The sequence below is a fragment of the Phalacrocorax carbo genome, chromosome 6, assembly GCF_963921805.1.
Source record: "Phalacrocorax carbo chromosome 6, bPhaCar2.1, whole genome shotgun sequence".
Taxonomy (NCBI): domain Eukaryota; kingdom Metazoa; phylum Chordata; class Aves; order Suliformes; family Phalacrocoracidae; genus Phalacrocorax; species Phalacrocorax carbo.
In genome coordinates, this window is record NC_087518.1 from 39,069,326 (window position 1) to 39,084,795 (window position 15,470).

Sequence of the window (15,470 nt, forward strand, 5' to 3'; positions counted from 1 at the left end):
ATACCGAGATTTCCTTAATTCTGAACGTGTACTTCTTCCTCTTACTGTTTTTTTCATTATGCTTAGAGTCTGCCAAAAACACTTCATAATGGGATTTGCAAGTCAGCAGAGAGATTACATTATCTTCTAAATAATATCTAAAACTGTCCTTCAAACTGGTGTGTGATGCAGGACAGGTTGGTTTGGGGTTTTGGTTAGGGTGTTTTGTTCTCTTCCCCCCGCCCAATCTCTAAAGGTATAATAGTGTGATTTATTTTTTCATGTTTGAGATCAAACACTGACAGATACATGTTACAATTCTGCAGATGTTGCTCAAATAACCACAGTGCTTCCACACAGCTGACCGGCAGCATGTGGTCTCTGCTGGGCAGGTGCTTCCACATCCGTCCACAAAGTCAGTGATTCTCAGCTGCTGCCTCCGCCTCTTAAGCGCTGTGAATCCAAACTTTGAGTGCAATACAAGGCATTAGGCCATTTAGGAAGCTCTGTAGCATGTGTTGAATGGTGATTGCGATTTAGGCTAATCTGTCATGGATTTCATTTCTGGCAACAAAACAAAATTGGCTTCCAAGTAGATTTATTTTAGTATTCTTTATTCATGTTTATCTCAAAAGTTTTTAAACAAACTTAGATGTTTGTCTTCTGTTTTGGTTTGGTTTCATGGGTTTTCTGTTTTCCTCTGCGTCTTTAGTTCAAGTATTCATAGTACGGTTTCTGAATTTTTCAACAGCAATTTAATTTGCTGAATTTGTGTTGTTGATGTTACTGGGGTGAATGTTGATGGGGTGGGATACAGCAGCACTTGATCTTAAGCGCTTGACCTACCTCCTGCTATGGGAACAGAGAAATAACATTGTAGAAAATTAATTGATTGAAATAGAGGAAATGTGCATCAATGGGACTGTTCCTTTTATTTCAGCCATGTCTAAAGCTGATCTGGGTTCAGAAGTAAGAATGTTGGGTATGTTTAGATGCTGTGAAGACTCCTGCATTAGCATATAGTGCTGAATATGTCTTTCTTGCACAGACTGACTGCTGCGTTAGCTTTTCTAGTTAGATGAGTGAAGTTTTGAGAGTTGCTTTATTCAACAAATAATACCCAGTGCACAGCTCATGATGATGACCATATATGAGCTTTTTTCTTTTATTGTTTTTTTGTTGTTGTTGGCTTGGGTTTCTTTTTCTCTTATTTAATGGCCAAAGAGAATACAGTACTTGACGGCAGCATTTTCTGTGTCTTCCCAGGTACGATTAACACAGAAGCTTTTTTTGTTTTGATCCTTTAACCACTGTAAGTGCTTGATGAGACCCACTTCTTTGGACAGCAAGGATGGCATAGGCAAAAACTTCTTGGATAAAACTGCAGGCCTCAACTTTATTGTTACAGTACTGCTAGGCACAGCAACAGCCGCAAACAAAAGTATATGGAGCCCAGTCATATAATTCTGCTGTCATACCAAACACATCCCCAGTTAGGGATCGTGTGTGCTGGGGGAGAAACTGGAAGAGAAACACCTTCCTGCACACATTCACAGAGGTTACACAGGCTTCTGCTTTCTTCTTTCAGGAATCTGGATTTTTCCAACCTGCAGCCTGATAGTTTAGTCCCAGACCCAGCCTCTAGCCACGCCAGGTGCACTGGGTGCTCCCACGGATAGTATGTGCCTTATGGGCTTTCTTGGCCTACTGTTGCTTAATTGAACTCAGGCACATTCAAAAGTGGCCACAGGATCAAGATGTTGAGGTACAAAGGATGTAGAGAGAAATCCCACTAATCTAGGACTCTGGGGATAAGGTTTCATTGTAGGTAGCTAGTAATCACTATATTATCTGTATCAGCCCTTTATAGATGAAGATGTAAGTGCTTTGGCATGTGCAGTCGCAAATACAATGGGAAGATGAGGAAAAACTGAGAAAATGGGATGAAGGTCCTTTTGTCTTGACTTAGATCCCATGTTTATGTTTCAGTGCAAACAGTCATGCATTTTTCATGTTACCTAAAATAACAAAAACGGTATTTTCATTTTAGAATACATTGTTTTCCTTAGAAAGAAAATTAAATTGGATGGTTTTCTTTTTTTTTTTTCCCCAGTGCTTATAATACTCCTAAACAACCTGTAGTTCGCTTCAAAAGGAACAAGCATCATAAAGGATCAATCTACTGTGTAGCCTGGAGTCCCTGTGGGCAGCTGTTAGCTACTGGTTCTAATGATAAATATGTGAAAGTACTGCCTTTTAATGCAGAAACTTGTAATGCAACAGGTAGTGTGTGTGCGTTTAGTTTAAAGATATTGTTTTCAATTATTTGTCCAATATTGGGCAAAACCATTCAAATTATATATTTAATAAGTTTTGCCATTTTTATTCTAATACTTTGATTAACTTAGTATCTTTTTCCTTTCCCCATCACTGTAGTCTCTGTCCAGCAAAGAGCCACTGAGGGGTTGGGGATTATCTTTTGGGGTTTGTTTGGTTTGGGTTTTTGTTTGCATTCTTGGTTTTGTTTTGCAAGAGTCCAGTATTGTGCTGTCTTCTGGTAGATTTTTTTTTTTTCTTCTGTGGTAAAACAACCAGGTGGTCTTACCTAACTCCTGTTCTTGAACTGTCAGTAGGAATTTATTTCCAGTTCCCCTCTTTCTTGCCTAGTTCTGTCATCTCCCCCATCTTAGAAGTCTGAGGCTTCTCTCCCAGCAAATACAATTTTCCATGCCCAAACGCTCCTAATAAATACACTGAATATGTCTCTTACCTTCTCTGTTTTGAACTTAGGCTACCTTGTCCTGTGTGGTTCAGTGTTCTCAGTGATCCCTCCAGACAGAGAAAGCCTTCTTACTTTACTACAGTTTACAAAAAGAAACAAATGTACTTTATAAACCTCAGCTGGAATTGGCCATGGAGATGCTCCCTGCACCTTTTGCAAAGCTTTAGGGACTGTAGGAAGCTCAAGCAACACTCTGTAAAACTAAGAGTCTTAGAGATTTTGTTTGAACTCTAGTAACTGAAACAGAATATGCTATGGAAAGTGCCCAACAGTGTTTATACAAGGGTGGGTGGTATACCCACCCTTGCCTAAAGCATTCTGAGCTATCACTGCAGCTGCTTTGAAGATGGCAGCACTAACACTGTTAAACAAAGTGCACCTCATTTTGTTCCTCTATTTTTAAATTATTTTAGGACCAGATTTGGAGTTCAGCATGCATGATGGGACAATCAGAGACCTTGCTTTTATGGAAGGTCCAGAAAGTGGAGGTGCTATTTTAATAAGTGCTGGAGCAGGGGACTGTAATATTTACACAACAGATTGTCAGCGAGGACAAGGCCTGCATGCTCTAAGTGGTCACACTGGTATGTATGTTGTTGCTTCCCTCTCGCACTTTTTTTAAGTCTGTATTATAATAAACTCGTTGGTTGGTTTGTTTTTTGGTTGAGGTTTTTTTTATAATGTCTTTGTTTTCTTTCTAGCAAGACTTTTTTTTCCCCCCCTCTCCCCAAATAGCTCTTGAGGTGTTGGGGCAGGGGGTACTGTTCTTAAATACCTTGGCTGTTAAGTTAATGGAGGGAGTGCGTGCTTCATTCCAGAGCAGATGCAAAGCTGGGTATTGTCGTATGCTATTGGCATTTTAGATCATGCAATGTTCAGATTTTCCATAGGACTATCTATGAATGCAAAAATATAATCAGAACTGTGATATTTCATTATTTGATTAATGATATTTAATCAAATAAAGAAGTCGTCTTGTTCACAGGTCATATTTTAGCACTTTATACATGGAGTGGCTGGATGATTGCATCTGGATCCCAAGACAAGACCGTAAGATTCTGGGATCTGAGAGTGCCAAGCTGTGTTCGTGTTGTGGGAACAACGTTTCATGGAACAGGTAAGACTTGCTATCGTACTTCTGATCATTCTTGCATAAAAATAGATTTTAAAGATGTCTAAGTAGTATAGAGTGAATGTAAGGGGATTTTGCATCCCAGAGCAGAGGGCTGACTTTTAAAGAAAGAAGTTGTAAAGAACTTTACCTCTGTTTTATTTTGCAGGTATTTTTTCTTAAAGTCACATTTCCTTTCAAAAGTTGGCTAGTTTTTTGCCTTGTGACTTTCAAACAGACCGCTTCCAAGTACATTAAAATAAAACAAGACACAAGATAACTGTTTCAGAATCAGAGGAAGGGGTGGGAAGGAGCAGCCATTTTGGCAAGTTGTCAACACACTCTATAGAAATCAGCAAAAGGATTCATAAGAACCCCTTGGGTTTGGATTTGTTTCTTGGAACCCTGGGAGGGACAATATTCTTTGCATTCTTCTATGTTATTTCATAAAAAGTGACTCTTCCCTGTGATGAAACGGCTATTTTTTCTCATGCAGTTTTAATAGTGCCTTTGCTACCATTCCAGTGTGACCTATGGCTTCAGAGTTTTCAGTGCTAGAACATGAAATTTTTCTTATTTTAAGATAACGGTAGCTAGGTATGTTCACCTTAAACTGAAGGCCAGTATTTGGTATTCTTAGACAATGTATATTCTCATTTAAAAAAAACAAAAAGTTGGCTGTTTGCGCTAATTACATAAATGTAATATGTGTATGTTGGGGATTTTCCTCCCATAGGAAGTGCTGTAGCCTCAGTCGCTGTTGATCCTAGCGGTCGTCTCCTGGCTACAGGACAGGAGGACTCCAGCTGTATGTTGTATGATATTCGAGGAGGACGAATGGTGCAGAGCTACCATCCTCACTCCAGTGATGTTCGTTCCGTTCGCTTCTCTCCGGGGGCGCACTACTTGCTCACAGGGTCGTACGATATGAAAATAAAGGTGACAGACTTGCAAGGTAACATGCTGCAAAGGATATTAAGTGAATTTTCAGTTTGAACCAAATTCTCTTACAACTTCAATATTAAACGCACCAAAGATCAGGTTTTACTTTAAAGGGGGGAAATGGTAGAGCTTTGAAGGGTTTGAAACGTATATAAATGTGATTGTGTCTGTTCGCCGTTGGCTAGTCGTGTTGCTAAGAACGTACGTAGGCTGTGAACTAAATTTGTTTGGGGAGGAGGGGGTCTGATTATGATAAAAGAACTAATTAACACTGTTGCCTAATGAGATGGCCAGTGCTTCAAAGTGTAATAATAATAATGCTGCTTATTTTTATTGGCAAGAGTTAAGATGAGAGAAGATACTGGGTTTATCTAATTGACTTGAATTTCTTGAACCGTTAAATTTTAATCACATTGTCCAAAAACTGAATGCCTGTATTTTATGTTGTATTGTGTCCGGTAATGCCTAAAACCCCAAACACTGGGGCCTTGTGTGTTATACTCTGTGTGTGTGTGTGAGAGAGGCGGAGGGGTCAAGTACACTTCGTAAGGTGAAATACATATGTAAGCTGTACTAAAGAAAATGGGGTGGGGGACCCAAAACAAAAAGCACTGAAAAACCCAACCTAAAACCCAAAGAACCGGGATATAAATTCATGAGAAGACTAATGATTTCTTTTCCTCTGCCACAGGGGACCTCACGAAGCAGCTTCCTCTTATGGTGGTAGGAGAGCACAAGGACAAAGTTATTCAGTGCAGGTGGCACACACAGGATCTCTCCTTCTTGTCGTCTTCTGCAGACAGAACTGTAACCCTTTGGACCTACAACGGCTAGAGTGCAAACAGAGGCAACCTATGCAGCTAAAGCACAGACACCTGAGACTACAGAACTGTAAAGGCAAAGTAATAATAATTAGGCATTGAGAGAGCAGCGGTTGAGCGGGAGTCAAGTGTCTTGTCAAGAGGAGGAAGGGCACTTGTCGTCACCGATTTTTCTGGTTTCTAGGAGGTCTTGGTGTTTTTAGTATATTCTTTTGCAGTGCTTTCAGTCTTCCACGTGAACTCATGCTGCTGTGACCTGTCGTAGTCTTGTTGCCAAAGTCTGAGGAGAACTCTTACGTTTTCGATGTGCACTCAAAGTAACATGAATGACGTGTTTACAGTTTGGTATTAATTGCATTCCTTGGTCTTTGCCTGAGTGAGAATTTTATATAGCAACTTCAGTTGAGCAACACTTTAATCAAGTCTGTACGTAACTACTCCACACACGCACATGAAAGATAAATTACTTCCACTGTTTTCTCAGATTTACTATATTCATCACTTCTCAACAAGAGGCCAAACTTCGTAACACCTCCACAATTCCAGCTTTTTTAGTAATAAATTCTGAACTTCAAAAGTGACTAGGCAGTAACCACATCTTGATTACAGTCCATTATAAAGCGTGGGGATTTTTCTTTCTTTTCATCTAAACTGGGGGAAATGTTGCTGGTTTTACTATGTGACATTGTTTTGAACAAGCTTAACATGGGGTGGGGGGGGATGATGTGGAAGTAAAATATTGATTATTTTATTTTTTCCATAGGAACATGTAATATTTTACTTTTTTGAATGCAACAGAATACCTCTGTGTATAATGTACTGTAGAAAAGAGTGGATTGGCAGCAGTTGTCACAGTGAGCTTAATGGCTATCAGTTTTTTTCAAGTGAAAGGGATACCATTAATGCTATAATAGAAACCAGCATGGCTTAAAATGCTATGTCTGCATGATAATTTAAGAATTAAATTGTTTAAATTCCCGGCTCAGAAGCTTATCTGAATTTTGTTTCTTGCACTGTTTATGTATGGGAAATGGCAGTTTTATTTCTACAAAACTTTAGATTCTAATGTTTATGTATTGTTATATTTTCATATTGTACAGTTCCTTTTACTTTTTAAAATATAAACCTTAAAGTTTAGGTTATTTATTTATTTGAGCGTCAGTTAAGTTTTGGATTCTCTTGGTTACTAAATTATATGTGCACTGTAGCAAGCATTTTTAACTATCGTATAAAAGTGGAAAGGTAACTCTAGAAGTGTATCTGTGCTATAATCTCAATAAAGACCTCCAACACCTGCAGCTCTCTCACCTGCTACTTCTTGGGTTCTCGGTTTGTAGTTCCTCAGAGCCACTCTGATGCTGAAACTGTGTCAAAATCTGTTGTGTGCCTAGAACGATTGAAGACACTAGATCTTTGCCGTTCCCAAGCACCTGACTCCGCAGTGCGGTGAGCAGCAGTGCAGTAGCGCAGAGCCCAACAGCTGTTTGTGTTTCTACAGTGGACGTCCAGGTTAAGGCCCTAATGCTGCTTTGGAGGAAAATCTTGCTATGCTGTCCTCCAGATATCGGTCTGTGGTCACGGCTGGCAGACTATGTTTAATTAGTACTACAAATCTTTAAAAACTAATTTCCTTAAATGAATTTCAGTACAACTTGTGTTTTTACAGAGGGGATCGAGTTTTACATCATTATATTTTTTTTATGTGATTCTGAGCTGTTCTTGTGTGGGAGCTCGTATTTACTAAAGCAAAATCTTCTTCCTCTCAGCCTGCCTGGAGCTGTAGACAATTAAAAATACAAAAATAAATCCATGTACAGGATGAGAAAGTGGAGGGGAGGAATTTGGTGGGAATTGCTACAGCTTCCTCCCCTGCAGGTGTGCTGGTTCGGCTCTAGCACTGCTTCGCCCTGGGCAGAGCAGGGAAAGGTAACTACTGTTGCCTCCGTGCCATAGCTGTGTTTCCCCCTGCCTTGGCTGCCTGTGTTCCTCAGCCTGTGTTCTTCAGCCTGCTCCTTGTTGGGTGTTAACTATCCTCCTGACGGCTGCCTCCTGCCCTGGCTGCTGATCCTGCCTGCGGGAAGAGCAGGGCTGAGGCAGCAATGCTGAGCTCTCCCCTGCACCTGCTGGTAGCTGCAGCTGGTCACACTGAGCTGGTCACACAATAGTTTGTGTATTCTTGCTTGTCTTCTCTTTGGGAAGAAAACAACGGAAGTGAAGCTTGACCGTCTAATGGAGAACTGAGTTTTTAAATAACACTGGAGAACACTACTTTCGTGTTGTAAGATTCAGGTTTTTTCATACAGCATGTTATATGCTGAGCCAAATATCTGAATTTCTTCTTTTTATTGCTGAAGGATGCTGTTTCTTTTTGTATCACGTGCAGTTGTGCTAATAGGGAGTAGGAAAGTTGAAGATGAATGGCTGACCTCACAGACACGCTCTATTACGATACAGCATCAGGAACAAGAAGACCTCACAAGGAAGAAAAAGGGTGTTTGCGTCTGTGCCCCCCTCCCCAAGCAGTCCTTTCAACGTGGCTAAAGATCGCCCTTAAATCGTGACATCAGGAAATGATAGAATTATGGTGGGTTTTAAGGTCTTGTAAGGTTACATTGGAATCTATACACAGAAGTGTGTGTGCCCATTGTTAAAACTGCAAGAAAAAAGTAACAATCTATTACTGCAGCTAATTTTGCTCAGGGCCTTTTACTGCTGAGTTCCTGTTGCGCGCAGATCATGTGACAGGACACGCGCTTTCTCTTGTCAAGGGGTGGCTGATTTACACAGGTTGTGGCTCCACAAGTTATTTCTCTGAGAAGCAATGGGTTAAGCAGTGCTTGCAAGTTCCTCAAGTGTAGTGTTAATTTTCAAGATACTTAAGTTCCTGGCTGATCAGAGTTGGGGGAGGGTAAGGTTAACTATTTTACTCGAATTATCCAGTTCCCCTTTTTGACTACAGAAGTCAACAGTGTTTTGTAATGTGGGGCATCAGTTTTCAGCAGGAAGATCAGAATAGGGATGGAGTCCTCTGCTGTCGATAATTCATGAAAAATGAGAAGATGAAATAGGAAAGGCTACTTTTAACAAGGTAAGTCATCTTGGTTGTCTTGTATGAGGGCTGGACTCTACACACACCACGAGATGGGTGTTGCTTACCCAGAACGCCTGTGCACACGTGGCACGGCAGGCGGCGGTTGGTTGTACGGGCACCCTTCGATTTGGTCGTTCTTCAGTTTTCAAGTTTGGTTTTGTGGTCTTGAATAATACCATTGCGGTGCTTCAGAACGTACTTTTTTGAAGCTTAAAAAATGCAAACTCAGCATTATTTCTTCCCACAGAGTTTCCCCCAGCCTCTGCTTGCCCCAAGTCCACCTGACCGTTATTAGCATCCCCAAAATTCAGCAGCAAGCTTTGGAGTCTTTGAACTTGGTGCCTAATGGCTTCAGCTTTTATAAAAATAGTTTACTGTTGTCTCCCATGAAAACAGAACTGGATCTTAAAGGAGAAAAATTGCTGCTTTGGATTAATCCATTTTTTCAGGGTTTTTCTGCTCTGCGGTGAGATTGTGGGTAGGCAGGCTCTGTGGGCCACCCCAGTCTTCAAAACCAAACTGAGTTCACAGATTTGCGCGCTGTTGCAGAGCCTTTTGGAGACTTCCCTCAATACATGTGCCTGGCTGTGTGGAAGCAGAACGTGAACACCAAGTCTGAGCAATTAGCTGAAAAAAAGGGGATGTTAGTTCAGAGTGAAGGGGGAATGTGAAAAGAAAAGCATGTGGGGTGGTTTGACCCAGCAGGCAGCTAAATAGCACCCAGCTGGTCACTCACTCCCCCGGTGGGATGGGGGAGAGAATAGGGTGGGGGAAAAAAGAAATGTCTCATGGGTTGAAATAAAGATAGCTTAAAAAGACAGAAAAGGGCAAAATAATAATAATAGACTATACAAAACAAGTGATGCATGACACAATTGCTCACCGCCTACTGACCAGTGCCCAGCCAGTTCCTGAGCACCAGTTGCAGCTGTATATGCTGAGCATGTTGTCAGATGGTGTGGAATATCCCTTTGGCCAGGTGGGGGCAGCTGTCCCGGCTGTGCCCCCTCCCAGCATCTCTTTGGCAGGGCAGTATGAGGAGCTGTAAAATCCTTGACTAGAGCACACACTGCTCAGCAACAACTAAAACATCAGTGTGTTATCAACATTCTCATAGTAACTCCAAAACAGGGCACTACACCAGCCACTAAGAACAACACAGACTTTGGCTTCAGTCTGGGCCACGGTGGAGAGAAAGCCTCAACTGCTTTGGTTGTCTGGCTTTTTTTAAAATCAACAGTGAACCTAAGTTCAGACCCATGCCTGCGTCATACAAGACTGTAGAAATGATTTTCCCCTCTTCATAATAGTTTTATCTTCTATGCAAGTATTAATATGTTGCCTTCCCCTGCTGTGCTTCTTGTACTGTACGGTATTTTCACTGATTATAAATAAATGCATTTGAAGAGTTTTTACTGTTACTGACGAGCTATTTTTGGTTTGAAAGAAAACCAAGAAACCACCACACATGAGGTAATTCCATTTTAATAGTCTCTGATTTTTCCAATATCTGAAAGGAAAAATAATGGAGTGCAGGAGGATGCAGCCATTACCAACAGATGCAGCGTCAGTAAGCTGCTCGATACCGCTTTTGGTACGTCATAGGGCAAAAACACTGAGCCTAAGACCGCTCATCTGTAAGTTCTTGGGGGCTGGGGACAGAAGGAACCTGACACTCCTAGTAAGTTGCCCGAGAATCACAGCTTACAGTTACTCAATGTCTTCTGGTCTCACAGGATGCGGCAAAGGTATAATTGATTTCTTCTCTGTATCTCTGGAAAGAGCTTTTCTCATGTCTGTGGCAAAAGGAAAAAAAATGCTATTATAGTAAGACAGTCATTGCACAAAGCTGCATTAAAAGTGATCTTACTGTAATACAGAATCCAGCTAATCATGATTTCCAACAATCACAGAATATCTTAAGTTGGAAGGGACCCATAAGGATCATCAAGTCCAACTCCCCCGCTCCTTGCAGGACTACCTGAAACTAAACCACATGACTAAGAGCATCATCCAACTCTGACACGCTTGGCGTCACGACTGGAGGTAGCAGCTGGTACTTCAGTGTTAACAGAATTAACATTAACAAACTTAAATTTCCATGTTCCTTCCCTTTTAAATTGAAAATGCCACCCTGTTCTCTGCCACTGGTGACCACTGACACGTTTCAATTTGTAGTTAAGACATCTAAGTTTCAAGTCCCTGTTATGGGAAGAAATGAGGAAAGCACTGCAATTCCTTCCCCCAGTAACAACTGCAAAAAGCCCAGCCACTGGGCACAAGCGTTCCTGTGAATGAAAACTCAGGTAAGAACCTGCACTTTTATTTTCATCTCACCTAGAGGATACCTATCTTCGTACTTACTAATGTATTCTTGTTTCATAGCTTATTTTGCCACAGATGCTACAAACCGTGTGAAGTGCAAGACTAAGTTTTGTAACTGATGTAATCTTCAGTAGGAAAAGCTATCTAAAGGAGTATCCACAATCCCATTCAGCAACAACTACCTACCTTGTTTCATATTTTTAAAAAAATAACAATACAAAGGAACCCTCAACACGAGGCTCTTTCCATTCGATGTGAGGTAGAACAAGCACTTACCATAAGCGTCTTCATCTGGCTCCCCATTGCTAGCAGAGTAGTACTCTAATACTGTCCGGTACACACTGTAGCCTAGTTGCTTATACATATTTACTGCAACCTGATTCGATACTCTCACAAAGAGATCGACGAAAAATCCACCCTTTCTTTGAAAAAATAAAAACAAAGAAAACCACAGTAAGGACTAGCAGGTGAGTGTATTTCTAAATAACAACCTGTAACTTGTGCTCAGACCAAGAGCAGGCCCAACGATGCGATATGCTAATTGACCATCCTTCACGCTGCGGGAGCGGATGCACCCCTTTACCGAGGGGCAAGGCCAGTAGAGGCACAAATTTAATTTTGTTTTTGTTACTAGACTAATTTTTTACACCAGCCAGTGGGTTCAGAATTATGAGCAGGAAGAACAGGACAAGCTAAACACGCACACAAGCCTCATATCCACCAGAAATTATTTTAAAAATATAAAAATCCACGTTAGATTGCGTTGCCTTAGGGCAGGACTGCCTCCTTCAGCGGGCACGGTGGTGGGGAGCAGTGGAATCGGTCACAAAATGCAGTTGCCTACCAGAGGCCAGCCCTTCTCCTCACAAGGCAATTTTTCAAAACATTGTACTATTATTTTCCGGTGTTACCAACTACAACGGGGTTGCCCTGCCAGCGGGCGTTCAGGACATTTCCCGGTGGGTTCATGTGACACAAATTAAATTTTCAGCAGGCACAAGCAACCAAGCACGAGACCAAGCTAAGACACTGCCTGCCGTACAAAATTTGTTCGAGATTGTGCCTGTGGGAATCACACAAAGCCCATGATTACTGAACAAGTGTGTTGGAGGCTCTACAGAAAACAGTGCTGAGGTTTCATGAAGCTCTTTTCCTGTCAAGAAAAGGACCTTTTATACAGCAAGTCTATTGGAATTCAGGCTACGTCCTACTGGCTCTGGCAAGTTAGCTTTCACAGAAACCCTCAGATCTCAAACCACCACTTAAGCAGCATTTTTAGTTCTTGTTCTCTAACTGCAGGGAATTTCAGCAAATCAGAACACTACTCAAAGCAAAATTCTGGGTCTGTTTCAAGCTATGGACAGGTGTAGGTAGAAAGATTACTTTAAAAGGTAAATTTAAGATACGTATACTACTCACTTTTCTGAAATTTCTTCCAGTAGTTCCATCAGTTTAGCAGCCAAACCCAGCCGTCGAAACTCTGGTGCAACAGAGAGCGCGGTAACATGTCCATGCCATTCTTCCCTAGCCACAGAGCCTTCCGCTTTACCCATGACTGCGAACGTACAGAGCATCAGAGCAGTAGCACCTCTGCAATCACGCGCCACCCACAGCTATACCTCTTTACAGAAGGACCAAGCGGCACATAAACAAGCATTGCAATGATTCTGGTAAAGGTTCAAACAGGGATGTGTATGTTATCGCTCTGTGATTCGGCAACCAAAACCATCATTTTTCTCAAGTATTACAGCAGTTTCTCGACTGGTGTTAAAAAAAAAAATAAAAGTTTTGTAAATTCATTGTTTGAGGCATGACTTCCGGATGCAAATTTTAAGCAATTCTCTTCAGTCTTTAACTGAGCAGAATTCAGGTTCTGACTAAAATAACAGAAGAATGGAGGGGCAGAAGCCCAAAGCTAACTCACCAACCTGGCAACTGTAAGAGACCTTTGGGGACTGAGGAGGAATAGAGCTTGGGAAGCTTTACCGATTTGGCAATAGAAACCTAAGGCCTGCAAACACAGTATGTTTAAGGAAAAAAAAGGGGGGGTGTTGTTTTGGGGGGCTTTTTTGTAGTTCCTCTCCCTCCTACATGGAGCCAAACCAGCATCAGTTCACCGCTGAATAGTCACGCTTCCATGTGATACTCTTGTCACCCTCAGTCTGCTAATAAACAACTGATGTGGTGGGTGCAGAGAAACCTGTACAGCAAATGCTTTAAGCTTTACCATATTAAAGACCTTATTTTCCAGATCCCTGCAAAGACCCTTATTCTCCCCTGCCCCCCACCCCCAAAAGAGGGGGAAAAAACCCCAAACCTGGAAGGAATAAACAACCCAACAGCTCTGAAAAACGTGACTATTCCACAGCAAACAAGGATCCGACAGCCAGACCCAGAGCCTTCCCTTCCAGGCCGACGCAAATCCCAAGCCCAACATTCTCACTTGCTGACGGTGTGCGACGTCAGAGCCGAGCGCGGGGGCTCACCCGCAGGCTTACGGACGCGCCTGCCCACGCACACACGCGGGCGGGCGTTACCGCAGCCGCGCCGGGAACGCCAAACCGGGAGCCGCCGCGCCGGCCGGGGCAGTGACGGAACGGGAGGATGTTACCCAGCGCTCCTCCTCCCCGCCGGCTCTTTGGGAAAGGCGAGGCGCAGGCGGGGCCCCGGCCTGGCACCCCACCCCCACACACACCCGGGGGCAGCGGGGCGGTACCGCGGGGAGCCCGGGGAGCCCGCCGCCCCGCACTCACTGTAACCCATGAGCTCCCCGCCGGGCGCCTCGGCGACGATGAAGTACTCGGGCCAGTGGGCCAGGTACTGCAGGTAGAAGGGAATCCCGTACTGGGGCGCTCGGTTAAGGAGCAAGCTGCTGCTGCTGCTGCTGCCGCCGCCGCGGCTGCCCCGCGCCCCCCGCGGCGGCCGGCGGCGGCCCGAAGGATACGGTCTCCGTCAGCGGGTCCAGGTTGCTGCGGGGGGAGAGCGGAGCTCACCAGCGGCCCGGGCCCGGCCCCCCGAGCTGCCCCGGGCAGGGGCGGCGGCGCCGGAGGGACGGGGGAGCCCCCGCCTGCGCCCGCGGGCCGGGCCGGGAGCGGGCACGGGGCCCGGAGGGAGGGGGGCGGCCTCACATGTTGTTGAAGCGGAAAAGGTCGTCACAGGTGAAGGCGCGGAGCGTCGTCATGACGGCGATGCTGCTGCTGCTGCCGCCGGTGCTGCCCCGGAAGCGCTGCCGCCGTCCGAGGGCCACTTCCGGCCCCGCCCCCGCCGCTGGCGGCGCAAGGCCCGGCGCCTGGCGGAGCGTCCCCCAAGCCGGGCCGCAGCCCCGGCCGAGGACGGCCCCGTGCAAACGGGGCGCTCCAGGCGAGAGGAGGGCTGCGGGCGCGGCCGGGGCCACCCGAAACAACCGCGATGCAAAAGATGCGAGGCCGACCCGCGCGTCCGGCCTCGCCTGCCAGGCAAGACGTGCTCGGCTGCCGCCGCGGCAGTCTGAGAGTCGCAGAATCATTGAGGTTGGAAAAGACTTCTAGGACCATCAAGTCCAACCGTCAAACCCAACACCACCATGTCTCCTAAACCATGCCCTGAAGTGCCACGTCTACATGTTTTTTGAACACCCCCAGGGATGGTGACTCCACCACCTCTCTGGGCGGCCTGTGCCAATGCCTGACCACTCTTTTAGTGAAGAGATTTTTCCTAATATCCAATCTAAACCTCCCCTGGTGCAGATTGAAGCCATTTCCTCTTGTCCTATCACTTGTTACTTCCGAGAAGAGACCAACCCCCACCTCACTACAACCTCCTTTCAGGTAGTTGTAGAGAGCAATAGGGTCTCCTCTCAGCCTCCTCCAGGCTAAACAACCCGGGCTCCCTCAGCTGCTCCTCATAAGACCTGCTCTCCAGACCCTTCACCAGCTTTGTTGCCCTTCTCTGGACACGCTCCAGCACCTCGATGTCCTTGTAGTGAGGGGCCCAAAACTGAACACAGTATTCGAGGTGTGGCCTCACCAGTGCTGAGTACAAGGAGACGATCACTTAGATCAGGTGATCATAGATCAGCACGATCACTTAGATGAGGTGATCCTCAATTCACATTCCTAGTAACAATTCTTCTGCCAAGGCGCCTTGTCTCACAGACGTATGGTGATAGCAGCCTTGGTTTTGAGGAAAACCTGCACTAAAAAGCTAAAGTTAGTGCAGACAATAAATGCATTGTAGTTTTCTAGGACAAGATGTTTACAGACTAAGCAAAATAGGAATCTTGTCATAGAGATGGACAGTCTGTTGAAGCTCCAGGGCTTTATCAGACAACGTTGCGTGCCTTTTGACTTTTACTGTCAGCTGCTGACCAAGCTTGGCTTAAAATCTCTTCCTTAGTGTTCGACACCAAGATTGCCACCTTGAGAGAAGTGCTGCAGGAGC

General features: G+C 44.3%; 2 protein-coding genes across 10 annotated transcripts in view; one reads left to right on the forward strand and one right to left on the reverse strand.

Annotated features, from left to right (window-relative positions):
* The window catches only part of WDR47 (WD repeat domain 47), an 86,244-nt gene that overhangs the window by 20,669 nt on the left and 50,105 nt on the right, over window positions 1-15,470 (forward strand). For 8 of the 9 annotated variants that reach the window (XM_064454785.1, XM_064454786.1, XM_064454788.1 and 5 more), the window contains 5 exons: window positions 2,093-2,262; window positions 3,175-3,345; window positions 3,747-3,878; window positions 4,609-4,827; window positions 5,506-6,933. In XM_064454785.1, coding sequence (XP_064310855.1) covers window positions 2,093-2,262; window positions 3,175-3,345; window positions 3,747-3,878; window positions 4,609-4,827; window positions 5,506-5,648 — 835 coding nt within the window. In that variant the 3' untranslated portion in view covers window positions 5,649-6,933. Of the gene's footprint in view, window positions 1-2,092; window positions 2,263-3,174; window positions 3,346-3,746; window positions 3,879-4,608; window positions 4,828-5,505; window positions 6,934-15,470 lie in introns of those variants that run through there. The other variant, XR_010373416.1, reaches the window with a different exon arrangement.
* NAA20 (N-alpha-acetyltransferase 20, NatB catalytic subunit) lies at window positions 10,196-14,322 on the reverse strand. The gene is made up of 6 exons (XM_064454820.1): window positions 14,180-14,322; window positions 13,996-14,020; window positions 13,805-13,895; window positions 12,471-12,606; window positions 11,328-11,473; window positions 10,196-10,522 (listed from the first exon to the last, which is right to left on the reverse strand). Exons 1-6 carry the CDS (start codon window positions 14,230-14,232, stop codon window positions 10,437-10,439), a joined length of 537 nt encoding a protein of 178 aa, XP_064310890.1. The 5' UTR covers window positions 14,233-14,322; the 3' UTR covers window positions 10,196-10,436.